The following is a 27,559-nucleotide window of genomic DNA, read 5'->3' as shown; positions in this document are numbered from 1 at the left end:
TAGGTACGATGGACAGTCTAAAACTTCCTGGGATTTTGTTGTAGCTCTTTATTACGACAATTACTTAGTTCTCTTAATAGGCACCTTTGAAACACACACACACACACATACACACACAGTTGCTGCATCGTTCTTGCCATTGCTGGAAACACTGACGAAAGTCCTCTGTTCAGCCGTCACGTTGGTTTTGATCTCATCTACGCAAGCGAAACTGGAACCTTTGAGGCCCACTTTTAGCTTGGGGAAGAACCAAACATCCCATGGTGCTAAACTCTTTTAAAAGCTATCAAAGTTTATGAAGCAAATTTCCTCAATTTGCACATAAACTTGACGTTTGCGTGATCTCATGTTGCTAACTGATCACCACACTTTGCTCTGTTCAGCTACGATACTCGTACACTGCCTGTTATGACCTGTTCACACTTGTCAAATTCATAATTTGACAACCTAAGGATTGTACTGTCCGAGAGTCATTGTGTTAGCATCACAAGTGCCAACTTTTCAACTCTCTTCGTATGGTTGTAAGCGGAACTATTTCTAATGAATTGTGGGTGTTTTTGTTCTCTTGGAATAATACAGAAATATTTTACAATTAGCGTGGACAGCTGTTTCATGTATTCGCTGTTATTTGTTTCTAGAACATTTTTCACTTCTGTTTTATTGAACAAAAGTGTTATAATAACCTACCAGTGTTTTGAAATTATAATTAAATGTTTGTGAAATTAGTATTAGTGTGTTTAGTAACTTTGAGTAAATTTTAAAATGTTAATAAATGGAATTTGTTCGGAGTGTTTGTAATATTTTTTTTTCTTTTGTTGTTTTTTAGTTGGTGGTTTCTCCTCCAGTAATTAGCACGGGAACCTTCATAACTGTTCTGCGGATGCTTTCAGTGATGTGTGGAAATTGTCCCGATTTGGCTTTAACTCTCCTCAGACAAAATATTGCAGAAACCTTGTGTTACCTCCTTACGGGGTCTGGAGAATCTAGTCAGGATGAGGTTCGTTTATTATTGGTATTTTATATAATGACTTAAGATTTTCACCTTTTATAAAATCTTTTCAAACCAAAATTTCAATAATGCTTTAAAGTAGAATGGTTAGTAGGTGTTTCTAGGGATTAAGTTTAGTGGTGATTGATGAGAAGATTGTAGATTTTTAAGTTATTTATCACGTTAGGTAGAAAATCAATCTGTAACTAATTTTTTTTATCAATGAACAAACTCTGATTATTCCATGTTAAAAATTAGGATCGTTGTATAAAGTATGTATAATTGGATTGTTTCAATGTATAGTACAGTCATACTTATCATAGGCGCAAATACCAGGGACGTGGCGGTCGATGCCCTCCAATATAAAAATTTGAGAGACTTTCCTCCCCCAAGGCTCATGCACTTTTATATGATAAACTATCTCCTTTTTTAAATGTATTATATGCCAAGAAATCAATTCTTAATACTGCAGAGGTGGCTTGTAGATCAAACTTAACCGGTGGTGGAAACGCGGCATTTCCTAGGCAAGTGGCACATTCAAATTCGGTTCAATATAAATGAATCATCCTCTCCAGAGCAAGTATTCTGTACTCCTCTTAAGTTCTTGTGAAGTACTCTTGGGGCATCCTTATTAGAATTTACATAATATGTTTCATGTTATTATCATCTCTGAATATGTACAAACCTCAGATCGATTTTATTTCGAACCAGTGGGGAGAGGTAAAATTTCGAGGTGTTCGTCCTATAAGATGATACATTAATGGCTTTGAACTCTGAAAAGTTTGTAAATGTTTTTTAATCATTGTAACATAAATTTCGTATTTCGCTATTTGCTAGTTTAATATATTATGTAGCTAACATTTGCATTGCGAAATTTGAACAGTTTGTGTTGAAAATACTAAGATAGAAAACGTGCGGGAAGCGAACCGGTTGTCTAATCACTAGTCTATCCAGTTCATTCCTTGTCCGCCTTTACATATCCATCGGTGAGATGAATGATAATTAATCTATGTTTGGTTTTCCAGGTGGAGCTTGTTTCTCGCAGCCCTCAGGAGCTGTATGAGATCACATGTCTGATAGGAGAGTTGATGCCGAGACTTCCGACAGATGGTATTTTCAGTGTGGATGTGTTATTAGAAAGATCTCCCAGTAATCATCACGATGCTGTCCAGTGGCAGTGGCGTGACGACAGAGGACTCTGGCATGCGTATAGTACAATCGATTCTAGAATAATAGAGGTAAGCAAGATGAACATTAATTTCTGTGATTTTCGATAAATTACATTCGCCAATAATAATTATAGTCACTGTTTATTGTTACACATTTTAGAATTTTTATATGTCGTTAGTTTAAGAAAGTGTTAAATTTTATTCGCCGTTATTATTATTATTATTATTATTATTATTATTTAAATTTTGTTCTCACTGATATCTGTTTAATTCACCAGCTCGTTATTGTATGCAGAAGTAGAGGGATGATAATCTAATGAAAATTAACTCGTTCGGGTCTTCAATTCTTACTGAAAGGGCAGGATGATCATGTCTAATAAATATTTCGTCTTTGCTTTAATTAATTTCCCTCCTAGATTGTATTTAAATGAGAAAAAGTAAGCTCGCTTTTGATTGAAAGACACTACAACGGGTAACTTTAGTAAATTTATCCCTAACTACCCTGAATAACAAAGTCAGTCTCCAACCAGTTAGTCTTGATTTTAACTACCTTTACCCTAGACCAAAAAATCCAATATATATTTTAGGCAGAAATTTTCTTGTAGGACTTATATCTGGAGAACTACATATAGTGTAGTCAAGCCCAAACTATCTTAATTCAGTATGATGTGCTTATTCTGTACAAAAAATACGAAAACTCTTTTGGGACCATTCAAAAATTCTGTAACCCCTGATCCAAAAACTAATTATTGACCGAGATCGCAATATTTTGATGCATTTTTTAATCATTCCTAAAATCCTTGGTCAAGATCACAATCTTTTGATTTTTTTTTTTTTTTTTTTTTTTTTTTTACCATAGTAGTTGAAGCTGTAATATTCTCGTCAGATGATACTTTCCTTTTACTGAAATGTCTTGTAGGAGGTATTGTTCCTCTTTAGTGTCAGTTTCGACAGGCCACACGTAACATTTTGGAAATTAATAAAGACTCAGAAAAAAAAAAAAAAAAAAAAAAAAAAAATTCGAGGAATAAAATTGTTAATAATTTCCTGAAGTGATGAATATGTAGTTCCCAACCGTATTGTTTGAAAGTACTTGTTTAAAATTCAAAGGTTTTTCGGATTATCCTTTGTTCTAATATTTCAAGAAAGAGTTCTCTTCGAGGAAGAATTCAGAGGGACGAAACGATATAACAAGAAATAATCATTATTAAGGTTAATGAGTATTATTTATAGATAATCGTATGTATCCTATAGTCTATTAGCAGTCTATATAGTAAGAGAATGTTAAAACGTTTCTTTCCTTCTGTTTTTCAGGCTGCGCATCATTCGGGTGAGGATGAAATTAGCCTATCTACGCTTGGACGCACATATACAATCGATTTTCATGCTATGCAGCAAATCAATGAAGATACTGGCACCACTAGGCCCATACAGCGGAAAGTGAGTCCCTCGTCATCGACGACCAGCTCAGAAACTGGGTTAGCTAATCAAGATGCACGGGTGGCCTGTTTACAAGAAGATAATGGACTAGCTGCTTCATTTATTCGTTCGTTGTTCTCGGTTTTGTATGAAGTTTACAGTAGCTCTGCTGGTCCTGCAGTGCGTTGCAAGTGTTTACGTGCGCTACTTCGTATGGTATATTACGCTTCACCAGAATTGCTGAAGGTACGTATATTTAGTCTGCTTTTGAAGGATACAATACTGTTCTTTAATATTAATTTTCAGATTTAAGTGTAGTGAAAGTATTATAAGGTTTGTTCGAATGAAATGTCCGCTTTGACATTGGTGGGAAACTCACCTCAGCAACACAATATGAGGATCAACCAAAGTCACGCGTTTAACGTTACAAACTCTGTACATGTCCAGCAAACAGATTGTGGTATTCAGACAACTAGGAGGCATTGCGTTGATTGAACAGGATCGTTTGAAAGTTCACCATGGAGAACACACAATTAAGAGTAATTTTTTCTTTACGGATTCTACACAGTGCTGCATTTAAGCCAGGGATGGCGAATGAACGGACCATTCCTCGTTAGTTTGTTAAATTTCGTTCTGGTAACGCAGCATTACAAAATGAGTCCCGTGGGTATCAAACATGATGTCCGGATGAGCTGTTCAGGGAAACTTTGGAAGCAAAATCTCGGAAACGTATTCATGCCATTAGAGACAACATAGATCACCACTGTCATATGGCGGCTTCGTGAAATCTGTAAGGGTTTCACCCAGGGCTGCCCCTAGGCAGTTTGCCGTCTCGTGCACCTTTCTCCAGAAAGAACAAATCTTAAAACCACGATTTCAAGTAAGCTATCTCGTCATGAACAACAAAGGGGAGGGAAAAGCACTCGCACTCAGGAAGGCCTAAACACCCCAAAATACAATCTCGTTGTGTCTGCTTTTTCTTTAAATAATAATCTATTATGTTAGTGAAAGATAAAGCAAACACACCTGTAGGAAAAATGGAATTCAATATCGAGCTTCAATCTCAATATATCAGTTTGCAATTCCAGTGCAACTAACTCTTCTATCTTTATTTCTTGATTTTTCTTTTTCATCTGTTAAAAAATAAAAAAAAAAGTGTTTCGACCCTGAGTGATAAAGAACTTGTTTGTAACAAAGACAAGACTAGTTTTCATATCAAAATTGTGATAACTAACTAAATGTAACAGATGTTCACTACTGTTTGAGAATTGAGTTCTTGTATTTGACAACAATCAAGCAATTCATGCTGGGATTTGTTTGACCATTTGCTTTAGCACTGTCCTTGTGACCCTAAACTAATGCGACATTATTTATGAATGTAGTAGTCAAATAGGTCAGCTTGGTAAATTTAACTACCATCATCATGAAGTCTGTTCCCAACAAAAAAATATTTATTTTAAACAATATAGTTATGACAGATTTTGCCGCACCGTGTAAATCACGTGTTGCATATATGGTAGAGTCGCCCCTGTACTCACATATCTGCACATAATTTCAAACTGCGCCTGCGGGAAGAGTTAAGTACACGAGAATGCTTTCATCAATCGGGTGGAATAACGAGGCTAGCTTTACATTCGTATTCATTGGAGGGTATTCGTTTATGTACACTCATGTCCAAAATTATTGTCGCATGTCTATAAATATGTTGTAGGAATATAATTTGATAAGAAATCCTCCCGGTATTTCTTATAATGTTAGTATGTGTATAATCGTCAAAGATACGTATGTGGAAAATTTCATGTCAAAAGAGCAGTAAATAACAATAAAAACTTTTTTGTCCATTTAGCAACATTTTGTTTTACTCATTCTAATTTTCGTATTTATAATTCTTTTCCTATTAAATTTACCACAAATATACATTTCCCGATTATACACATAGTATCAGTATTAAAAGTACACTACAAAATCATTATCAAATTACATTCTTACAAGAAGACAGTTATAGATATGCGACAATCATTTTGTACATGAGTGTACATTCCTTTTTTTTTAAAAAAAAAATCTTTTTCACCTATCTTGCTTTAATAGGCCATATTCTGGCAACCGTACGTAGGAAATTCAAATAAATATGTAAATTGACCAAAGAAAATCAACATTTGATTGGTTTAACCCCAACTGTAGGTATGGGTACAGGGCTTTCCAGAGAAGTCAGTGGCCTTTTTATGAACAAGACTGTACATAATATTAATAGGCTAAATTCAAGTCAGTTTAGATAGAAAATTATATTTGAAGCCCCATCTTTGATGCGAAAGGTTCCTGCATAAATCACATACCGTAATGTCCGCTGATCTCGGGATTCTCCTACAGTCTCATTCTATCAATTCTTGTATAATCTTCACTTTTTATTTATTATCCGTCCCCTTTAATATACAGGGCAGTGGGCTGTAAAGCTAGAAATTTAATTTTAAGTCATTTCTTCTTATCTTATTTAAGGATTTCATGTACTTTCCTTCTTGGACAGATCAGAGCTCGTCCCTGGCTAAGCGGTTAGCATACGCGCCTTTGGCGCGGGAGAGCGGGTTCGATTCCCGGCGGGAGCTCATGTGGTTCGGATTTCACGTTAATCAGTAGGTCCACGTCTCACATAGCCTTGCTGCTGAAAGGGACGCTAAACTGAAATTCAGCTCAACTCAACTTATCCTTCGACAAATTAATCACTTTTAACAGTTACGTTGTAGAGTAGTCAAGTTGCTACGTGGGATCGTGTATTGATCAAGGATTATGAAGCTGAAAGAAGGAAAATATGTGCGACAGAACCAAAACGTATTCTGGGCCTTCTGCTTACTGTACCAGTGTACTACTTTGCTGTCTGGTTTCTGTTTAGTTCCGCTTTACCATTCTGAATTTAGTTGAATTCACACTTATAAAGGGTAAAGAATGGGAGAAAAAATAAGAATGATCCTCTTTTTTTCTAAATTCATTCATCATATAATTAAAGTATACTCTTGGTGTGCTGCTGTCACTGTCCCAACTAAACTTAAGTTTTACATGGAACATTCAAACTTCGTAGTGCTCCCACCGGGAATCGAACCTGAGATCCCGTGCAATCCTTGATCGATGTTTGTAAGAAGACTTAAAGTTGGCTGTCAAGAATTATCCGAACTGCAAAGACTATTATATTGCTGAGTCCCACATTAATTTCCTTTAGGCTAAAGGAAGCGTATGATTAATGAAAGTGAATTATTGTGAAATTAAAGTATTGTTCTCTCCCACCGGAAATCGCACACAGGCTAGCCGCTGCACCAGCGGCAAGAGCTGAAGTGAATTGAAACCAAATGACGACTCAGTAGCTGAGTTGCGTAAATGGGCATTGTGAGTATGTGTTATGAATGAATGTTGAAATTAAGCGTCTCTTTTTAGCACCGAGGCTATATAAGACGTTTACCTACAGTTTAAGGTAAAATCCGAACCACCGTAACGCGTTCAAATTTCAAAGCGCTCTCACCGAGAATGGAATCTAGGATCCCGTGTATCAAATATGCGTAGCCGCTTGACCAGGAGGAAGGCGGTTTGTGATTCTGACTATGTCAAATTGCATGTTGGAATTCCATGTAATCTCAATATGAGAAGGGACTTTTAAAAGTCAAAGAAATAAGCGAGAAAGCGATGTTTCACCATGACAATCACTCAGCTTAGTCACCCTCTTTTCTTCAGAGAGTTCATATTTAATCTCGTCGGTTGTAGAAGTTTCATAGTTTCATTTCATTATATCATTTTATAGATACTGATGAAAGACATTCACTTCATTTGAAACTACTTACCAGTCACTTTGAAGTGCGGTTTCCGTAAATTGTGTTTGGTCTTTAAAAACTAAACTCAGACTTAAGAAAAAAAAAAAGTTGTTCTCGTATATTTTATACAATACATACGAAATATTGTATTTAGCGGAATCAAACGAGACTTGCAAAAATTTCCGTTAAAGATAGGTTTGTTTTTAATGAAGGTAGACCTACGAAGAAAGAAAAAAATAGTACGTGCATATAATAGCCATACTGAGATAAAGTAAGAAGCTGTACGTATCTTCATCAATTTACAGTATTTATTTCTACTAGAATTAACACACCCAGAACTTAAAATGAACAGAAAAAATACTGTATACACGTTAATTTCTCCAATATTCAAGGTGGATTTTCTGTACACATCGCTGCTTGTCTGCTCAACTTTACACAAAGACTTTATCCTGACAAACCACACTAAGTATACTAGTGTCATTTTGCCGTAAGGCAAATATGGCAGTTCCTTTAAACTTTTGACAGAATCTTGATAAGTCTTTAGCCTACATTCTTCTTCTCCTTTCAAACTCTTCGTATAATTTCTCAATTAAAAGCATGTATACCCGTCATGTCTCCTTCGGTTTGCAAATCACTGTCTATTTTGCTAAAAATATATCTAACCTCTCATAGGACATCTAAAAAACTTTGTAAATACTGCAAATACTCCGAAACTTCAAATTTTCCATTAAGAGGCTTATTTTGATTTCCGTTGTCCGTGTAATACAGTTTCCGTTTAATGAAGGGAATTGAACACAATTTTCTCCAGTAAATTCATGGGACCATGAAATATTTCTGTTTAATAAAGAGTCCGTTAAAGACAAGTTTTACTGTATTTATAACACTCATCCTCATGCTCAGAGTCTAATGTTCCTCTTCTATTTTGCTAAAAATATATCTAACCTCTCATAGGACATCTAAAAACTTTGTAAACGCTACAAATACTGCGAAACTTGAAATTTTCTATTAAGAGGCTTATTTTGATTTCCGTTGTCCGTGTAATACAGTTTCCGTTTAATGAAGGAAATTTAACACAATTTTCTCCAGTAAATTCATGGGACCGTGAAATATTTCTGTTTAATAAAGAGTCCGTTAAAGACAAGTTTTACTGTACCTAAAGATCCTATTCAGATTGTTGAAGTTAGCATGCGTTTAGTACCGATGCTGTACAAGATGTGGACCTACAGTTTAAGGTTAAATCCGAGTCACCGTAATGCGTTCACATATTAGTGCTTGTTCACCAGGAATCGAAGTCAGAACCACATGTCATTGGATCGGTAAAGAGGGCTAGATTCTATTTAGGTTATTTGGAAAACATGATCTAAAAATTACAATATTCACGATAAAAATATAACATACATAGAAGTGTACAATTCAATTTCAGTGGATGAAGTGGTTACTTCGAAATGAAAATAGGTGGAGTAATCTATGTGTTTTCCGTACCTTCCACTGCGTATCTTATGCTGTGAAAAGATTCTTTGTAAAAGATAAATTACACAAGATCGATATTCACTATGAAAACACAATTTTTCACAAAAATACTCATATAATTCCTTTTGTGTAACAAGAACATTTTAAACTTTTCTCATGTACAAGAGCTGGTTGTTCATCTTTATCAGTGTGTTTTACAGGAAGTGCTGAAGAACCAAGTGGTGTCGAGTCACATTGCTGGCATGATGGCTTCTCAGGACTTACGAATCGTCGTAGGAGCTTTACAGATGGCTGAAATCCTTATGCAAAAACTTCCGGAAGTGTTCGGAGTCCATTTCAGAAGAGAAGGTGAGTACGACGCACTACAGCAAAGGAACAGCTCTGTCGTGTATGATTTGGCCTTATTTGTGTGTGAAGCCTTGAAGCTAGAAGCAATTCTATTATGTAATTTGATTGTTATAGTGGAACCAAGTTTTATTGTATTTCCTTTATTATTGCTTTACTGCTGCTGTTGTTAGTACTTGTTATTTTGTTTGTTTGTCTCAGTTGATTATATAAGATCTGTCTTCTGAATTGTTTTGGTGTTACACCTTGTATATATATATATATATATATATATATATATATATATATATATATATATATATAAGCAGGGAATTCTTATTATTCAGTTCAAAATCTTTTGTCGTCGCGAATTCTGTCGCGGAATTTGAAGCTTAAAATATATAAAACGATTATCATGCCTGTTGTTCTGTGGGGTTGCGAAACATGATTGATTACTCTGAGGGAAGAACGTAGACTGAAAGTATTTGAGGATAAAATTCTGAAATCAAGATTATTCAAATCAAGATTACGAATATTCGAAATCAAGATTAACGGGAATGGGGAATGACGGAAATTTTATAACGAGGAACTACATAATTTATACCGTTTACCATTGTTAGAGTCATGAAGTTAGGAGACAGTTGGGTATATCATGTAGGTAGAACGGAAGAAAGTAGTAACGCTTTCAAAGTTTTAACTGGAAGTCCAATCGGAAGAGATCATTAGGAAGATCTAGACGTACATGGGAGGACGATATCAAGATGGATCTCGCTGAAATAGGAATACAAAGTAGAAACTAGATCCAGTTTGTTAAGGATAGAAGTCAATGGAGAGCTTTTGTGAATGCGGCATTGGACCTTCTGGTTATGTAGGATAAAATGTAGTCTCTCTCCTCTTTCTTTCTTTCTTTCTTTCTTTCTTTCTTTCTTTCTCTCTCTCTCTCATATATATAATGTATGTGTGTGTGTGTGTGTGTGTGTGTGTCGAATTGAGTAAGCAATTTGAAAATACCACATTTTATCCTGATTTCGCTAGATAAATGTGAAAACTACATTGCAGGCGACGAACGCCAATGCCCTGCAAGTCTGAACTGTAGTAGGTGATTGTAAGCGACTGGTAGTACTAAAACGTTCTTCAGCTACCCAAGGGATTCAACCCAACAGGACCACTTAACCTGTGTTTATGCTGCTAGTTCTAAGTTTAGTTCAGCTTTAAATTCAGACAAATCAGTATTTGGTCATACGTTTCAAAAGTTTATAAATCAACAAAATCTACGGATCTATGATGATATTAACGTAATGAAATCTTGATTTACTTTGTAAAGTGTGTCATCGAGCTGCTTTTTTTGTTTGTTTGTTTGTTTTGTTTTGTATGTTTGTTTCTGTGATTTTACTTTAAACATTCCAACAACTACTGGTTTGATTTAATTGTATTCATAGAGGAAGAGCAACGCTTCTCAGCTGTTATTATTATTATTATCAAGTTTACCTGTGGGACTTTAGAAATAATTTGGGGCATTCATGTTGGCAACTGAATCATTAATGACAAGCGATGTTTTAATTTTTAAAAAATACAGTAAGGTCGGGCACGTAGCCAGGATTTCGTAATGGGGGGAGGGGGCCCGTAACATGAAATTCTGTGGTTTATCAAACCAGAGGCTCGATCTATCTAAACTATTTTACTGGCAACATATATTGGTTTGTTAGGACAATAAAATGAGGATATGTTAGTAGGTAATTTAATAAACTTTGAAAAAATCTCTAGTAAAAGAATATAAAAAAAGTATTGAAAAATATTTTACAATATCTACGTTCCTTCCTCTGGTCATTCAAATATAACAATTTTCTTTTATTATGACCTAAACTATTATAAAGAGTACATATCCAATAATGTCTTGTAAAATATTTTACAATGTCTGTGTTCCTTTCTCTGTTGAATCAAATGTTAACAGAACTTTCAGTCCATGTAGCTTTTTTTGTTTTTATTATTCCGTCAACTGCTGTCGGTTCCAAATGACAAGTTAAAGGAAGGAGCAGTAGAAAACCGTGTCTGAAATAACATGTTCGATACTGCAGAGAAGCGAGGACGAAATAATAATAATAATAAATGTCCAGTCTATTACGGAACGATTGCTGTAGTTTTTGATTTTTAACGCTGATTCTTCTTTTTCTCGTTTCTTTTTGTTTCGTCCTTCCTTAATTTTTTAAATTTCTGGTTTCGGAGGTGTCCCCCTCTGGCTACGTGCCTGGTAGGATATTCTCAGGTTTTAGGAAGAAGAAAAAACTACTCTGCTTGTATTTCAACCTGTTCAAGAAGCTGAAATTAGAATTTTTGACGATTCGAATTATTTGCATTTAAAAATGTTTTTCATTCTTTCTTTTCCAGGCGTAATGCATCAAATCAAACAGTTAGCAGACCCCGAGACCCCCCTAGGAGTATCCCCTCCGAAATCCGTAGAAAGTCCACAGCCAGGTCCTTCGTGTCATAGTTCCATAGTGAGCAGTTCTGGAGCTTTGGGAACGCCAAGTCCTAATGGAAGTATCTCAGGGATGACACCCACAATGCTATTCCCATCTCCATCTCCAACACCTACGCCCTCGCCGGCCAGTCCTGAACGCCGAACGTTAGAGAGTGAAGAAAGATCTCCAAGCCCGTCACAACTGTAAGTCTTTTAATTCCTACACAGAGTTATAATTTTTGATATATCCATTTAGGTACGATAGGTATAAGACTAGTTGAAGAAAAAATTAATTACCTTTTATAGTAAATTAAATTGTTCATTTAGCCAGTAACTTCAATATGCTATTTACAGAATAATTTAATTTTAGATATACAGATTTAATACTTTTGAAAATGTAGCCTTTTCAAAGCGAATGAATCATTTATGCTAACCTTGTAGTGTATGTGAGGCAACGGTAATCGTACTTAGGCCACAGTAATACATTTATCAGGTTATCTAAGAAGTCTTTCATTTATTTCATTGTTGTCTTTCATTTATGTTGAAGTAGCTCTTAATTCATACTAGATACATTACATTAATTCCTAATGATGTAAACTTACTCTGGGTGAACAACAAATACACTCAATCCTTCGTTCAAGTACAAGTTAAGTATTATCTTATCTGATGAATGGAAAATTTGTGGTACGTTAAGTATTCGGAAACTATATATTAGGTCAACCGATTATCGGAGATAGCATTAAATGGGTGCTAGCTTGTATAACTGGTAACTTGTAATGGTCGATCGGTGATATTTCAGGGTATATCAGTAATTTAGTCAGTTTATGTAGTATAACTCTTCAGCCTTATAATAATTAATGAACAAGAAATCAATTATTTACTTTCTTGTATAGATCACTTAATATGCTAATTCGCTGACTTTCTCCTTCAGTTGTTTGGGGGCACGGTGTTTCAGTGGTAGAGGGCTTACCTTTGGTGCATCGGGTCCCTGATTTAATCCCCGGCCAAGTAAGTTTGTGGTGGACAACATTGTGTCCGTGAGTTTTCTCGGGGTACCCATGGGACATTAAACTGAAATATTTCACTTTTCCTTTAATTGTTGCTTTTGGTTCTGTTCTCATTTCCAAGATTAAAATTTTATGTGAAGAAAAATGAGAGTATGTAAAAGGAGAGTGTGTACTTCTTTAACTATGCACTTCTCATTAAATTATTAGTAAAGTTACTTTTGTCATTGAATTGTGGTGGACAGCATCGTGTCAGTGGGTTTTCTCGGGGTACTCACGTTTCCTTCCACTTTCTTATTCCACCAAGTCTTCCGTCATCATTCACTTGCCTTAATCGTCCGTCTCCCTTAGCCTAAAGGGCATAACGTGGGACGTTAAACTGAAAGATTTCATATCATGTCATGTTCCTTTTGAACTACTGGATAAATGTTCTATATGTGGGGAAGAGGAGACAGGGTTCACATTATACGAATGATATTCTCTTTCACAAGCTCAGTATGGCTCACGGGGGCGCGATGGCTCAGTGGTAGAGCGTTCACCTGCGGTGCTTGGGGTCCCTGGTTCGATCCCAGCTCGCGCCGTGTGGACTTTGTGGTGGACAAACACCGTGCTCGTGGGTTTTCTCGGGGTTCTCCCGTTTCCTCCCACTTTCTTCATTCCACCATTTCACTCATCTCTCATAATCACCGTCTCCTTTAGCCTAACCGGCATAACCGTGGGACGTAAAACTTAAGATTTCATTTTTTTTAGTATGGCTTACTCAGAAGAAAGGGAATGCATATTTTGAACCATGGATGTACAAGGATGAATTTTGATGCTTTTTTTTTTTTTACCCACACACACACACAGAGTACAAATATTTCACTATAGGGGCACGATGATGCAGCACTAGAGCACTTCTGTGGTACGAGGAATCCTTGGTTCGATCCCAGACTGTGAGAGTTCGTGATAAACAATATCCTGTCCGTGTGTTATCTCGGAGTTCTCTCGTCCCCCCTCCCCATAGTTTCATTCCACCAATTGTTGTAACCATTCCTTTATTTAATCGTTCGTCTCCTATAGCTTTAAGGAAATAATCATGGAACGTTAAAAGTAGAGATTTCGTTTCAAGTAAATTCACTTTCTTAAAAGAGCTTTGAAAATTCCAGCCTAAAACAAAACAAGACAGTTTTATTATGAGGTAATATTGGTTTTAATCTGTTGATTAAAGGTTCGAAGTTTGGTATATGAACCTCTCAGAATGGAGATGCATAACCATGGGACCTTAAAACTATAAATGCCATTTCATTTGTATTTAAATATGTGATAAGCTATGCTGTGCCTTAGTGTTAAACTCTGGAGTGGAAAACCAGAGGGACGCAGCTCATGTGATGATTACAAGTCACATAACAAAATAGACACCTGTCCAATCCTCCACGAACTGACGGCAGGAGTTGAATTTAATTTGATTAAAAGCTGCTGAGTAGTAATAAGAAAAAGAGAAATGTATTTTCATTTTGATGTTCTAAAATTTTGTTTTCTTTTTCCTGCAGACGATTAAGTGATGTCCTTAAAAGGAAAAGAACCCCTAAAAGGAGTTCAGCGTCGGGAAGTAGGAAAAGCAGACAGGATGATAATAACCTAACAACGTCAGTGATGCAAGATCTCTTCTCTAGGGGTAAGAGACTTTTTTTTTTAATTAGGTAATTAATCTACATAATTGAATAGCAGTTAACACCACTGAAGCAAGATATAATAGGCGAGTCCAATTGTGGTGGATTTGATTTTCTTTAGCATAATCAAAGTGTGCCATTGCTCTATTTTAATTAGAACTTTCGCGCTTGTCTTTTGCAGTATCATTTAGAAACACTCGGATGCAGTCTGATGATGATTCTATAGATATACCACATTGACTTGATCCCTAGTCTTTCGTTGCAAGCGCTGCTATCGGCTGAAGGAATTCCACTCGCTTTCTCTCGCTTAGCAACAGCTGAACCCTTATTGGCTCAACGCGTGGGTGTGTGAGGGTGAGAGCTTTAGTTCGCATTTTTGCCACGGCTCAAGACATTTTGGCAGCACAATAGCTAAAGTGAAGCTTTGATATCGTCATGAGATATTGTCTCCAGTCAAGTTTATTGAAATAAAATAACTGGGCGTCACGGTGGCTCGGTGGTAGAGCGCTTCTCTGGTGCGTGGGTCCCTGGTTTGATCCCCGGCCAAGTAAGTCTGTAGTAGACAACATTGTGTTCATGGTTTTCTCGGGGTACTCCCATTTCCTCCCACATTGTCCTTACACCAACTCTTGCATCATCATTCACTTGTCTTAATCATTCGTCTCCCTTAGCCTAACAGACATAATCTTGGGACGTTAATCTGAAAGATTTCATTTTCAAATATAGGAATTTATTAACCGAAATGACATAATTACACTACATTCATATAAATTACAATTTAAATATATAATTATAAGGCCAAAGAAAAACTATTGTCCAGGGATTAATATATATAAAACAATTCTTCTCAGAGTATAAACACCTCACCCAGTCCCTTTCCAGGAGGTAAAGTGCTAAGGACCGACGAGGCCTTACCACGTTGGATAGAAACAGATATGCGCTTTATTAGATAAGATGTAGAGCGAACTTTGCCAGAAACACAAGAAATGTGTCTTCCTACCTCCTTAATGAATTCAAGACTTCTTGCACCCCAAGCACCACTGGTTTCAATAGTGATTGGAGTGGAAACAAAACTTTCGAGAAGATTGTATTTTCTTTGCTTTCCTGCTTCTCTGCGATTAGCAACAGTTCCAGCGTTCATTACTGACCAGAGGGAGATTTGAATGAGCCTATGTATCAGCGAATGTGAAGTCCCACAATAAACATTTATCTCTCACCCATGGAACCAGTGTCATCCCATCCGGTCGCTTTCCATCAGAACGACAGCAACCAGATGGTTCCCGTATTGAAGGAATTCCAGCTGTGTTAAGGGCTCGTAGTATTACATCATTAACGGAGGAGTGTCGGGCGAATTTATCTGCGTTCTTCGTATGTACGTACAGGCCACGTTGGTTAACCTCATCTCCACAAGCTGGACAGCGACGAGGCTCACAAACAGCTAAACTTAAACGTAAGGCAACACAAATTCGAATGCTTTCATTTGACAAATGAAGGCCTAAAGGCGGAGAAGGTATTGCCATCAACCATGCACCCGCTTCGGGAGATGAGGCAGCAAGGAGCCTGGCTTTATCTTCCGGAACCACAACAGATTGTAACAGATAATTACAATCACAACAGATAACAGATCGTATATATAATTATAAAATAATGAAAGCATCTGGAGGAAAAGCATCTTACCACAACTCACCTGCAGAACAGCAGGTAAGTCATGAATGATTTCCGAGCTCCTTCATGGCTAAGTGGTTAGCGTACGTGCCTTTTACGTGGGAGATCCGGGTTCAGTTCCCGGCGGAGCTCATGTTTCGGATTCCACTTTAATAAGTAGGTCCCGTCTCATGTAGCCTCGCTGCTGAAAGGGACGTTAAACTCAAAATCAACTCCACTCAACTCGAATGATTTCTAGAAGAAAATCGTACATTTTCTCATGAAGTGGAGCACTTGGTTTCGTCAGCTAGGAGGATTTCTTCGCATTCCGAGCTCCAGAACTGATTACAAGCGTTCAATAATACTGAGATCTCAAGATTGGGCTGGCCAAAGAAGGGGGACCAAGTAGTTCATCTCAATGTTCATAAAACCACTGCACAACAACTGGCACTCGCACTCAGAATTGGCATCCAGCATTGTATATTGTGGAAAATTGCGTTATTGGCTGGAAATATCTGGACCATAGGATACATATGGAAACCTTAAATGTACACGTAATTACTGACAGTAATATATTGTGTGAACCAAAGAACACGAAGCACGGAATACCTAGGGCCAACCCTAAGCAATTTGGCGCCCCGTACAATGACATCATTCCCTCCTCCTCCCTCCCGTTTCTCCAGAAAGAACAAATCTTAAAAGCCACGATTTTAAGTATAATATCCCATATAATATAATACCCCATCATAAACAACGAAGGGAAGGGAAAAAAGCACTCGCACTCAGAAATACCTTAACACCATAAATACAATCTCGTTGTGTCTGTTTTTTTTTTTTTTTTTCGTAAATAATAATCTATTATGTTTGTGAAAGGTAAAGTGAACACAAGTGAGATTACCCTGAATAATGACCTAAGGCTAACTTCTTTTATCCCATACCATAACAGTTGTAGTTTCAGTATAACGAGTGTGAACATACATTGTCTTTAGTTTGTGCAATAGAGAAACGACTTCTCGCTAAATATTACTCCATTCGCCTCTATATCACCGAAGACGTTCTTGACAATAGCATGTCAGGCGAAATCATAATTGAGAAACGCGAGAATATAGACTAGCATCCAATAATTGATTGTTTAGGATTCAATGCTTACATGGGACGCCACGATGGCTCTAATTGTACCGACTGTTGCTGTCCTATGAGTACGGCGTCCTAAATAATCCTTCTGTCTAGGTGCTCATCTGTTGTGGGAAACCTCTAGTTCCCATCGCGTATATCGCTGATGGTCCACTGACTCATGATTCACGTGAGCTGCAATTCTGCGTAACAATCACCCTACCATACAATAGCAGAGTTATTTAGCTGCACAGTAGGCGTGCAATAGTATCATTTTGAATTGCAGATGGAGACTAATCTACACACTTTACTAGCAGCATGTTCTCTACAGCGTGCCCTCTGATGACACACTTCTACAATGGAAATTTCGTCCCAATTAGACAATGTATACAGGGTTCCATTTAAATAAGTTTTTACCAGTGTAGTTTGATACTGGCAAGAAGAAGGTTTATCTTTCTTCATTTATATAAATTGGAAGTTCAGTTTAAATGGTATTAAGATCTTGGTCTAGCTTTCTTAATTACAAGTGGCATTATATCTTAAAAAACACTTTTTTTTTTTCCCTCGGAAATAAGATTTTTCGGTTACCTCTAAATGTATTGTATTCAAATTTGGATACTTGAGGTTAGTTTGTTTTCGCGTTGATCTAAAAATTATCCTTGCGTAAGAAGTTATTATGCGGTGATCACATTCTCGTGTGATGCAGGGATTGCAGATTCGAGTTTCCTGACACCGAAAAATTACTGAACATAAATAGTAAATAATCATTCTAACGTGTTACTTAAGGTAAATGCTACATAATAATTCGAGTGTACTTGATAAAAAAAAATCAAAATTGAAGCATGTTTAACTGATTTAGTTAATTTTTGTTACTTTCGTTAGTGTAATAATTGTTTCAAGCTTAAACTTCTAATCACAGAAAAGTGAAATAAATCTGTAAGATTTTTGTAATACCTAGTATTGTATGGGCGATGAAAAACGTGTATAACATTTCGTAAAGGCAAAGTTTCTTATGTCTGAACTTTTCAGGCAATGAAAATATAATCTAAGAGTGGGTCCTTGGGGCCAGTGTCTATAGGTTTTCCAAAATGCCTGTCACTACTTCATAATTAACACCGTCAGCTGTAATTATAAGAAACTTGAAGGAGCAAATGTAAATGATGCAACGAAAGGATACTAGGATAATTAAGTTGCCACAATAATTTATTGAAAATGTATATAAACTCAGTATAAAATGTCAATTAATTGAAAATACTTGATTTAGACACTTTATGACAACAGCGAGATCTACATGGGAGATATTTCCAATTAAGTGTTAAGAATCTCGAACAATTCATATTGAAAAATCACAAATAAACATTTCTCCAAATTAAAAAAAAAAAAAAAAAAAAAAGTGTACACTTTCCAAACAAAACTAATATCTTGCCTAATCTTCCACACTTTTGTTTGTACTAAGCAATAAAACTTTTTTTCTCGACTGTGATTAACACTACAGTATATTTTTAGGATAAATGGAGAATTCAGTTAGCAGTACATGTGTTAAACGTAAGAACTTTCTGGTAACGCACACATTGTAGGATACTTAGTTATAGAGTGTTAGTACTGTGTATTTCTAGATTTTCAGGACTACAAAAGTTGCCGTATTAGGAGATACACGATATTTCTTCATCTCTTTGCGAATCGAAGAGGTGATCATGTGAAGGTAAAACTAACCATGTGTGTTTGTTCTTTCTAACCCAGCCACATCGTTAAGCGTATCTGGGCGAGAGACGGGACGATCCACACCTACAGGACGGTCTCGTTTTTCAGGAGCCACCTCCAAAACTACAAGCTTCTTGCAAAGTCTAAACCCTGCTCGTTGGGGTCGCAGTGTCACTGTGGGTAGTAGTATTTCAGACAGATCGTATTCAAAGGTAAGACTCTTTTTCTTCTTAATGAGGAAGTAACTGTAGCTGTTTTTGTTTTTAAAAACTTATTCGGTTTATTGAATATGATCAGAATTGAGTAGAAGGTGATTTTGTGATTAGTTGATTTCTTAAAGTAAAAATTTGTGTGTTAAGGCATAGATCATCTCTTAGCGTCATTTATTTCAAATGTAAAACGAAGTAGTTTGAATGCGTAAGTGTACTTTAAATACTATTAAAGTACATTTAATATTTTTAATACTATTAAATAATTCATCGGCAGAGCAAAACTGATTTTAAAAATTTTAATCCAAGTCCATTTGTGAGTGGCGCTCATTTTTGTATAGGACTACGTGCCAGTTGTGACTTTGCAGACGTTAGTATAAACTGCATTAATCAATACTTTAGAAACTGCATTAATCAATAATATTGGAACAAACACCATTTTGTTTACCATTTTCTGTTCTTTAATTTTGTCTATTAGGATAAAATGTTATTATTGAACCCTAATAGGGAAAAATTCCTCTGCAAATTTAGTATCGAAGTTTAACAAATTCTACTTTTAAAGCTGAAAGTTATAATAAAGGAATGAAATATCAAAGTTGACTTCTTCTAATTATTATTGTTATGTAAGTACTATACGTACTATAGCTAGAGTAATAACAGTGATACGTGCTTCCTACAATTTTTATCTTTTAAAATTCAGAATTTTGTGATTTTTGCGAAGTTTGAAGTATTAGTCTGGTGGAACACGGATAGAAAGTTTTTACAGAATATGAATCTATATCAGAGAAAACTATAATAAATATTTCAACTTTGATATTTGACTATGAACAAAGTTATGCATTACTTTATATATACTGAACTTAACTAGCTTCTGCTGTCATTATTACTATTAGTATACGTATGACAATAGTTTACGTACTATCAAAGCAGAGGTTGCGAAGTTTCTGTTTACTCTTTGCAATCACGAACACTAATTAACTTCTCTTGAATTAGGAATCACCTCTATGCAAGTCTTCAAGCAGTTCGAACTTAGCGGCAGGGAACAAAGAAAAAGCTCGTACGTGGGTGCGTGAGCAAGCAGCTCGTTTTGTAGAATCTTATTTTGTGAATGAAGGAAACGGCCCGCCTCATCCAGCCATGAACGTACTATCTCGACTTACCATGGCAATTAACAAACTGCAGGCTAACGTAAGTATTAATAAATTGTCTTTGATTACCTATAATGTATGTTGTGGCCATTTTTTCATTATATATTACATCGCTGTACCTCTTGAAAAGGAAATTTTGTGTCGACAAAATCAACTAACAGTTTTCTTAATATTGCTTCCAAGTTTATAAATGTGAGTATTCTAGAACACTAAAGAGTGCGGCATAAGTAACGCCCTTTTCTTAGTTACTCAAATTTATTACACTAGTTAAATTTTGAATACTTTCTGTAAAATTGTGTTGCTCCATGAAAACAAAACAATGACACTCATTGTGATTAAATAACATTTTCAAACTACCCACCTTCTTGTTCAATACAATGTTGAACCCTACTAGCAACGCTTCTATAAACCTTTTGACATATTTCCACGTTAATTTCAGAAATTTGTTGGATTTTTTTTTTTTTTTTTTTTTTTTTTTTAACTTACGAATTGTTCTTGGTTTCAGGCTACATTTTATGAGAAAAAAAGATTTATTGTAAACTTTTGTAGAACATTGTAAAACTAAACAAACAAAAATAATATGTAATAAAAAACAATGAAAGCTAAAAAGGGCGTTACTTACGCTACACCCTGTATATTATAATGTTGATGAAGTTTTCTATATAGGGTTCTTAGAAATCGGGAAAATCCTGGAAATATCAGGAAAAATAAAGTGATACGAAAAAGTCAGGGAAAATAGTACTTAACGTGGATGTCAAGGAAAATTGAGAATTTTGCTTAGGAAATGAATCCCCCCTCTCGTTTTGCTTGTTCATTAAGATAATCCGATAATTCAAACATGGTAACCTTAAAGCAAATTAAGTAAATCTGAAGCTGTCAATCGAAGTAATTGTGATACTTAATAATAGCATTTAACGTTTCTTTTGCATTTTAAGGTTTCGTGCGTTTTTTTTTTTTTTTTAACGTTTAAGAAGTTTGTAAGAAAATCATAATAGTTTAAAACAATTAGTAGATAAATATAGTTATTATTGTCAATGTATATAAGAATTAATATATTAAAAAAAAAATCAACTAAAAACTGGAGGTTAGAGAATTGACATAGGCGACTGTAATATGTCCCCATTCAGATCTTTGTCATACCTTTAAATACTTGCATATGCAGGTATGACAGGCTTTTGGCTTTTTTTTTTTTTTTTTTTTTTTTTTTTAATGGAATTTGAGGAAAAATTGAAATATCACATTAAAGTAATTAATGGTGTTTTTTGTATTTACTACATTTTCAGGACCCCGTCTTATTTTCTTTCAAATTGAATTTCAGCAGTATCTTGAAACTTTTCTGAAAATGCTAATGTTACAGCTGCTCGTTGGGGAGAAGGGCGAATTTCTTTAACAAAATGTGTTTCATTGATTCGCATTTTTTAACGATGTCTTCTAAAATGCATTCGGTAGCTGAAATAGCAATCTTTGGTTAGTTTACATGTCTGATTATCCACTGTTACTAACCAAGCCTTCATCTAGATCTTCTTCACTAGTGGACTTTTCTTTTATTAAATACCGCGAATCAGGGAAGACAGTTGGTCTGGCACCTGGAAATCAGGGGAAAAAGAAAAATTACTTTGTAAGAACATTGCTTTATGAGTTTATTTTTAAACGAAAAGTCAAAAGTGAACTTCTGTATTAAATTATGTAGGCACACAAGAGGATGATTCAACTTAATAATAAAAAAAATAAATAAATAAATAAATAAATAAAAAATTTAAAAAAATGGTTACTTACCAATATATCCTCCACTGAGAAAACGAAATATTCTCCTAATATATCGGAAAAACAAGCTAGGTCCATCTGCAGTGATAAGGTAACAGGAATAAAAATGGATTAAAGAAATATGATATGGGAAAAGGATTTTATATCACCAAAAGAAATATAACATAAGAGATGGGCACTAAAAATAATTTTTTATGACACTTTTTTTTAATAAAGTGGGATTTTATTCAGGAAGTGGCTCAGCACACCTGATGTGAAGGATCTCGGTGTAATTCTAAACCATGTGAACTTGTATATGAATCATACCCGTGGGTTCTCTCCGCTTACGTCATTCCGCCATATCGTTTACCTGCATCTATTACCTGTCTCATTTAGACTGAATACTTCTATTGAGGATGATGTGAACTCGAGTGTATAGTTGTCGGAATCGTTATCGATATCATAAAGTGTGTGAAATAATAAATGTTTTCATATTCAGTGATATTATGTTCTAATAAAATGATTGCAAAATGTAACGTTCTATTCGAGAATAGAACTAGTAAGATTTAATACTTGATAGGGTATGTATAACGATTTTACCAATAAATGAGAATTTTTGTAACGTTTGGAATTCTTGTGTTGCAGCCTGCGGAAGGTTTAGAAGCGTTGGAGGAGCTCCGAGATATTGTGATAGAATCCGACATTTCTCCTTTTGAAGTGAATCACAGTGGGTTAATTAGAGCATTACTCCATTTCCTTGCCAACGGCTCCTGCCAAGAAGATAGACTGAGAACTTTCCTTCATGTCTTTGCTGGATGTCCTGTAAGTTTTGTTTTAATGATTATCTGTTTATATATATTCTTTTCAGTTGAAAACCAGACGGAAATAACATTTCAGTCTACTCAAGCCGCCCTCCTCCCTCGTTTCTATTTCTGCACCAGTTGCTGTCCATTGGAAGCAATGACAGGAGGACCTGAATTAATTTCACTTCCACCCCCACCCACTCCCAGAAATACCTATTTGTATTTTTCATTTGAAAATATAACTTAAGAAACACCTAGTTATATTTTTAAAAACAATCCGGTTCTTACGTTTAGTAGATAGGATGTTTTGTGAGGTGTCCAATGAAATTTTGCGTTGTATTGAAAGATGATTTTGTGGAGTAAAATAGAAATTAGGAAATTTTTGTTGGTAGAAGCTTAAAGCAGAACCATTCATTGACAGAAACTGAGGAGCTCTATGACTTCCACATTACTACCGAGGAAACAAAAAGTACGTTACGACAAATCAAGGTTCAAATGGAAAGCGATTAGACATTAGTTAATTAGGTCATCTTCATTTTTCACAAATAGCATTATTTAATCACTCATCCTTACGTGTGCGGAGATTGAAATACCTATATTTCATTAGCAGGTTTTAATGTAAGTAGCTCTATCTGATTCTATGTTGTAGATAACTATACTGAACAATTTTGAGAAATTTGTGGAACAGATGTCTTCAAGATTATATTGTCATGGCTGTAACATCATGAGCAAGTATCTATTAGCAAAGTAAAAGATTAGTTTTTATTTTAACATCTAAATATTTGATTAAATATACTTTCTCTCTTCTATATGAAAAGTCATATCAAATATACTAGTATTTTCGATGTAATTTTTATTTTTTTAAAATTTAATTTTATTTATTTATTCTTTTTCTTTTTATTTTTTTTAGTTGGATCGGGAATGGGATGACGTTCCTGAAGATTGGCATCCTACCACTCTCTCAGCTTTAGTGGCGAAATTAAGTGGCTGTGTTTCACAATTAGAGCAGTTCCCTGTGAAAGTACACGACTTACCAGCAGGTTCTGGTGGCCCTCGAGGTGGAACTAGTGCCCTCAAGTTCTTTAACACACACCAATTGAAGGTACTTTTCAATATATGTTTATTAATAGTGTAATACGTGTTTCATAAAATGTTTCAGTGCGTTTTTGCACTGATATTTCTAATTTGTGTTTTATGCTTGTGGCTAAGTATATATATGTATTCATGGCGATCGTGAAAGTGTATTTCAATTTAAAATAAATGGACAGTTTCAAAATGATTTGAAAAGAGCTTTATTGTTTAAACAAAAAAAAAAATCCGTATAGAAAGATACATCAGGGCGCATTCCTGCAAGAGACAGAGTAATTTATGATATTGAACATTTATGAACAAATTTGTTTTAAATGATATTTTGTTTAACAAGATACAATCTGGCACATTTTGATAAGATTAATAACCACTCTAATCTCTGATTATTTTCCTCGTAATTTCGGCAGGACAGCTGCCAGATGCTAAATGAGAAACTTCAGCTTCATAAAGGTTTTCACATGTGATTTAAGTTAGTCTATAAGAGAAAATTCTAAAATCAGCAGTAACTTTTTAAAATGTTGGTGATTATCTTTACACGCTATTTATCTAACTTATAAATAAAAACAATCATAAGACTGTTTTTATACGAGGAAGGATCAGAAACTAAGGTTACAAGGCCGATATTTCTGGAATTTCGTCTGTTTTAGAGGAATGGGGAGTGTGCGGTAATTTTAATACAAAGTTGGCAACTGTGGAGTTTAAGCAACCAGCTACGGCCGTTAGTTGTGTATAAACACAAATGACGACTCGTTTGGAAAACTGGTCTCGCGAGGAAGTCCTCTCAGTTACTCTATTTCTGTGGGTGAAACCGTGACCACTGACCGATACGGTGAGACTTTGACACGATTGCGCGAAGCAATCTGGAAGAAACGGCCAGGACTTCTCACAGGGGGCGTCGTCTTCCTTCAGATAAAGCCCAGAGGACCATCACGCTGTTGAAGCAATTTCGCTGGGACATCATCGACCACCCTCCTTACAACCCGGACCTCGCTTCAAGCAACTTTCACGTATTCCCGCTCTTGAATGAGCATCTCAGAGGTCGTCGCTTCGCTTCAGACGAGGAAATGACACACTTCGTTTCAACGTGGTGGAACACGCAAGGACAGGATTTTTACCAGGAGAAAATCTTCAAACTTATCCCACAATGCAACAAGTGCTTCAACCGCTATGGAGACTGTCGAAAAATAACCTAGTCTGTTTTTTATTTTGGTTGTATGAAATAATATATACACACATTTCACTGCAGGCTTTGTAACCTTACTTATTGATCATCCCTCGTAATTTAAACCACTTCATTCCTTCAGTTTGTTTAGTTGGAATGTACTACCATGTACAGTGAAGAAGTACTCTTATTCGTGTGCAGTATTATCTGACGGATTAGAAAGGTAAATATCCTAATTACATTAGAACATTAGAACATTTCTATATATCCGATTTATTTATAATGTTTCTGTTTTGTTTTTCAGTGTAACTTACAACGTCATCCAGATTGCTCAAATCTGAAGCAGTGGAAAGGTGGCACAGTGAAGATAGACCCGTTAGCTCTTGTTCAAGCGATTGAGCGTTACCTCGTCGTGCGAGGTTATGGAAGGCTGAGAGACAAAGACTCAGGAGATTCAGATGATGATAACAGCGAAGAAGATATCGATGATACTCTGGTAGGTTAAGGACCTGACTTTTTTTATAGGTCGTAAGTTACATATGAGAGAGTAATCTCTAGGAATATAGATTTCTTATTACATTCAAATGACAATAGGAGTTAAGAAAGTTCTGTAATCTGAAAAAAAATTAAAAGTCTAAGTCGAGGTTTCAATTGATTTATGTTTTCGTGAATATTTGTATATATATATATATATATATATATATATATATATATATATATATATATATATATATATATATATATATATATATATATATATATATATATATATATATAGAAATGAAAGTCGCCATGTTTATGACTTATAACTCTTGAACCACCCGACCGATCTCGATCAAATTTTCAACGTGGATGAGGTTCGGGCCTGGGATGGTTTCTTTTATTTCACTTTGACAGTGCAGCGTAGGAAAGGAGGGGAATTTCTATAAAGATGATCGAAAATAATATATATTAGTACCGAATCCATAGTTTTCTGGATCATTGAGATGAACAGTGATACTTCCTATGCCATGTAAATTCAAATTCAGCCCCGCAACTTGGGGGAGGGGAAAGGGAAGATATATAAATGATCGAAAATGACTGATATTAGTGTCGAATCAATGGTTTTCGGGGTCGCTGAGATGAACAGTGACACTTCCGATGACGTTTAAGTCCCAATTCGGGCTACAATAGTAATATTTAACTTCCTTTTATGTAGATTACGTATTATTTTCTGATTTTCCATTATATTTTCTTTGTTTCTACCGATTTGAGAGCGCTTCATAATAGTAAAAAGTGACTAACTACCGGAACGTATTGCTATTTTTTCTTATTTTAAGCCAGCGGAGGTTGTAATCGACGCTAGTATATCCTTTCTAGCGTCGATTACTCCCTTCGCTGGGTTAAAATAAGAAAAATTAGCAATACGTTCCGGGAGTCAGTCAATTTTTACATTAATTTTCGATGTTTGTCCATTTCTCATGGAAAATTTCAATAGAAGCATCTTACTGATAGCTTGTTAAGTTTTTTTTTTTAAATAACTTTCTTAACGCCCGAGGCGATTTTATTTATTTGTATTAATAAAAATGATTCTAATTTTGTTTGTGATCAAATTATGGCCAAGTGGTTGAACTGATTAACATGAATTTTTGAACATAGTGTGTTCCTCGAACTGGCTTTCATCATGCCACATGCATTAAATGCGCGTAGTAAGACGGTGGAGTTCAAAGTTTCACGTCGCAACAATGGATTCATTAATCATTACATTTAAGTATTATCCACTTTTGATTGTTACTCATCATAAAATAGTTTATGTTGTTTGCGAAACATAAACTTTCAGTGTAAACCACACAATGCAAGTGGGCATTCAAGGAATATTTCATAATTAAATGTTTAAGAACAGTCCAACAGTATGGTATAATTTATTTCTCTCTCAAATTATCAGAAACAGTAGTTTGTTGCTGATCGATATTTGTTAAAATGATTTTCTCGAAAAATCAGTTCTAATATTTTTTTCTTCGTAGTTGAGAGTTACAGGAATTTGTCTCGAAATTGAAATCCATAGAGACTAGTGCGAATAAATTTTTCGTGGATGATGATGATAGGAAATTGCTACGATTTATGATTATTATTTCATTTTTATTTATTTATTTTATTTTCTTCAGCGGCGGTAGGATTAAAGAAAGTCGTGTGATCGTGGAAACATTTAAACTCAAGATTTAAACTGATTTACATGTTTCATGATCCATACACGGCGAAAAAGTCATTTTTAGATAACTTTCCGTTTGTTTGTGTATCCGTACACACAATCTTCTAAACAAACACACATGTTTTTTTAAATGCTTTCCACCTATAACTTAAAAAAAAAAACTGCGTAACGGCCCATTTGTGAGCCTAACGGCGCGCACCTGGTCAGCACGCTGCGACGCCCTATCCGTAACAGACGCATCAGAAGCTTTCTAGACCTAGTGACCGTCACGTCTTGTTTTCAAGTCACTCCCCAGTTTGCCTCACGACGCTAGGTGGACGCCGAAAATTGGGAAGCATCGGCTGGGAATCGAATCCGGGACCACGTAGACATGAGTCCAACGCTTTAACCACTAGAGTACGGTGCTCCCCTATTCCACCTATAACTAGTAATTAAAAAAATAACAGATCAGAAACAGGTAAAGAAAATAAACGCTCATTTTGGG

General features: G+C 35.5%; 1 protein-coding gene and 1 non-coding gene across 11 annotated transcripts in view; both read left to right on the top strand.

Moving 5' to 3' along the window:
* Nucleotides 1-27,559, top strand: part of ctrip (E3 ubiquitin-protein ligase ctrip) — a 117,479-nt gene that overhangs the window by 66,144 nt on the left and 23,776 nt on the right. For 8 of the 10 annotated variants that reach the window (XM_081769957.1, XM_081769963.1, XM_081769958.1 and 5 more), the window contains 11 exons: nt 827-997; nt 2,014-2,226; nt 3,472-3,822; nt 9,026-9,185; nt 11,547-11,823; nt 14,156-14,280; nt 18,773-18,945; nt 19,936-20,130; nt 22,479-22,655; nt 23,547-23,738; nt 25,192-25,383. In XM_081769957.1, coding sequence (XP_081626083.1) covers nt 827-997; nt 2,014-2,226; nt 3,472-3,822; nt 9,026-9,185; nt 11,547-11,823; nt 14,156-14,280; nt 18,773-18,945; nt 19,936-20,130; nt 22,479-22,655; nt 23,547-23,738; nt 25,192-25,383 — 2,226 coding nt within the window. The remainder of the gene's footprint in view (nt 1-826; nt 998-2,013; nt 2,227-3,471; nt 3,823-9,025; nt 9,186-11,546; nt 11,824-14,155; nt 14,281-18,772; nt 18,946-19,935; nt 20,131-22,478; nt 22,656-23,546; nt 23,739-25,191; nt 25,384-27,559) is intronic. The other 2 variants (XM_081769964.1, XM_081769960.1) reach the window with 1 other exon arrangement.
* TRNAR-GCG (transfer RNA arginine (anticodon GCG)) lies at nt 13,133-13,204 on the top strand. The gene has a single exon. It is a non-coding gene; the product is annotated as a tRNA-Arg (tRNA).

Source organism: Thermobia domestica, chromosome 8, assembly GCF_964235325.1.
Source record: "Thermobia domestica chromosome 8, izTheDome1.hap1.1, whole genome shotgun sequence".
In the NCBI taxonomy this organism is placed as follows: domain Eukaryota; kingdom Metazoa; phylum Arthropoda; class Insecta; order Zygentoma; family Lepismatidae; genus Thermobia; species Thermobia domestica.
This window is presented reverse-complemented; position numbering and strand designations above follow the sequence as displayed.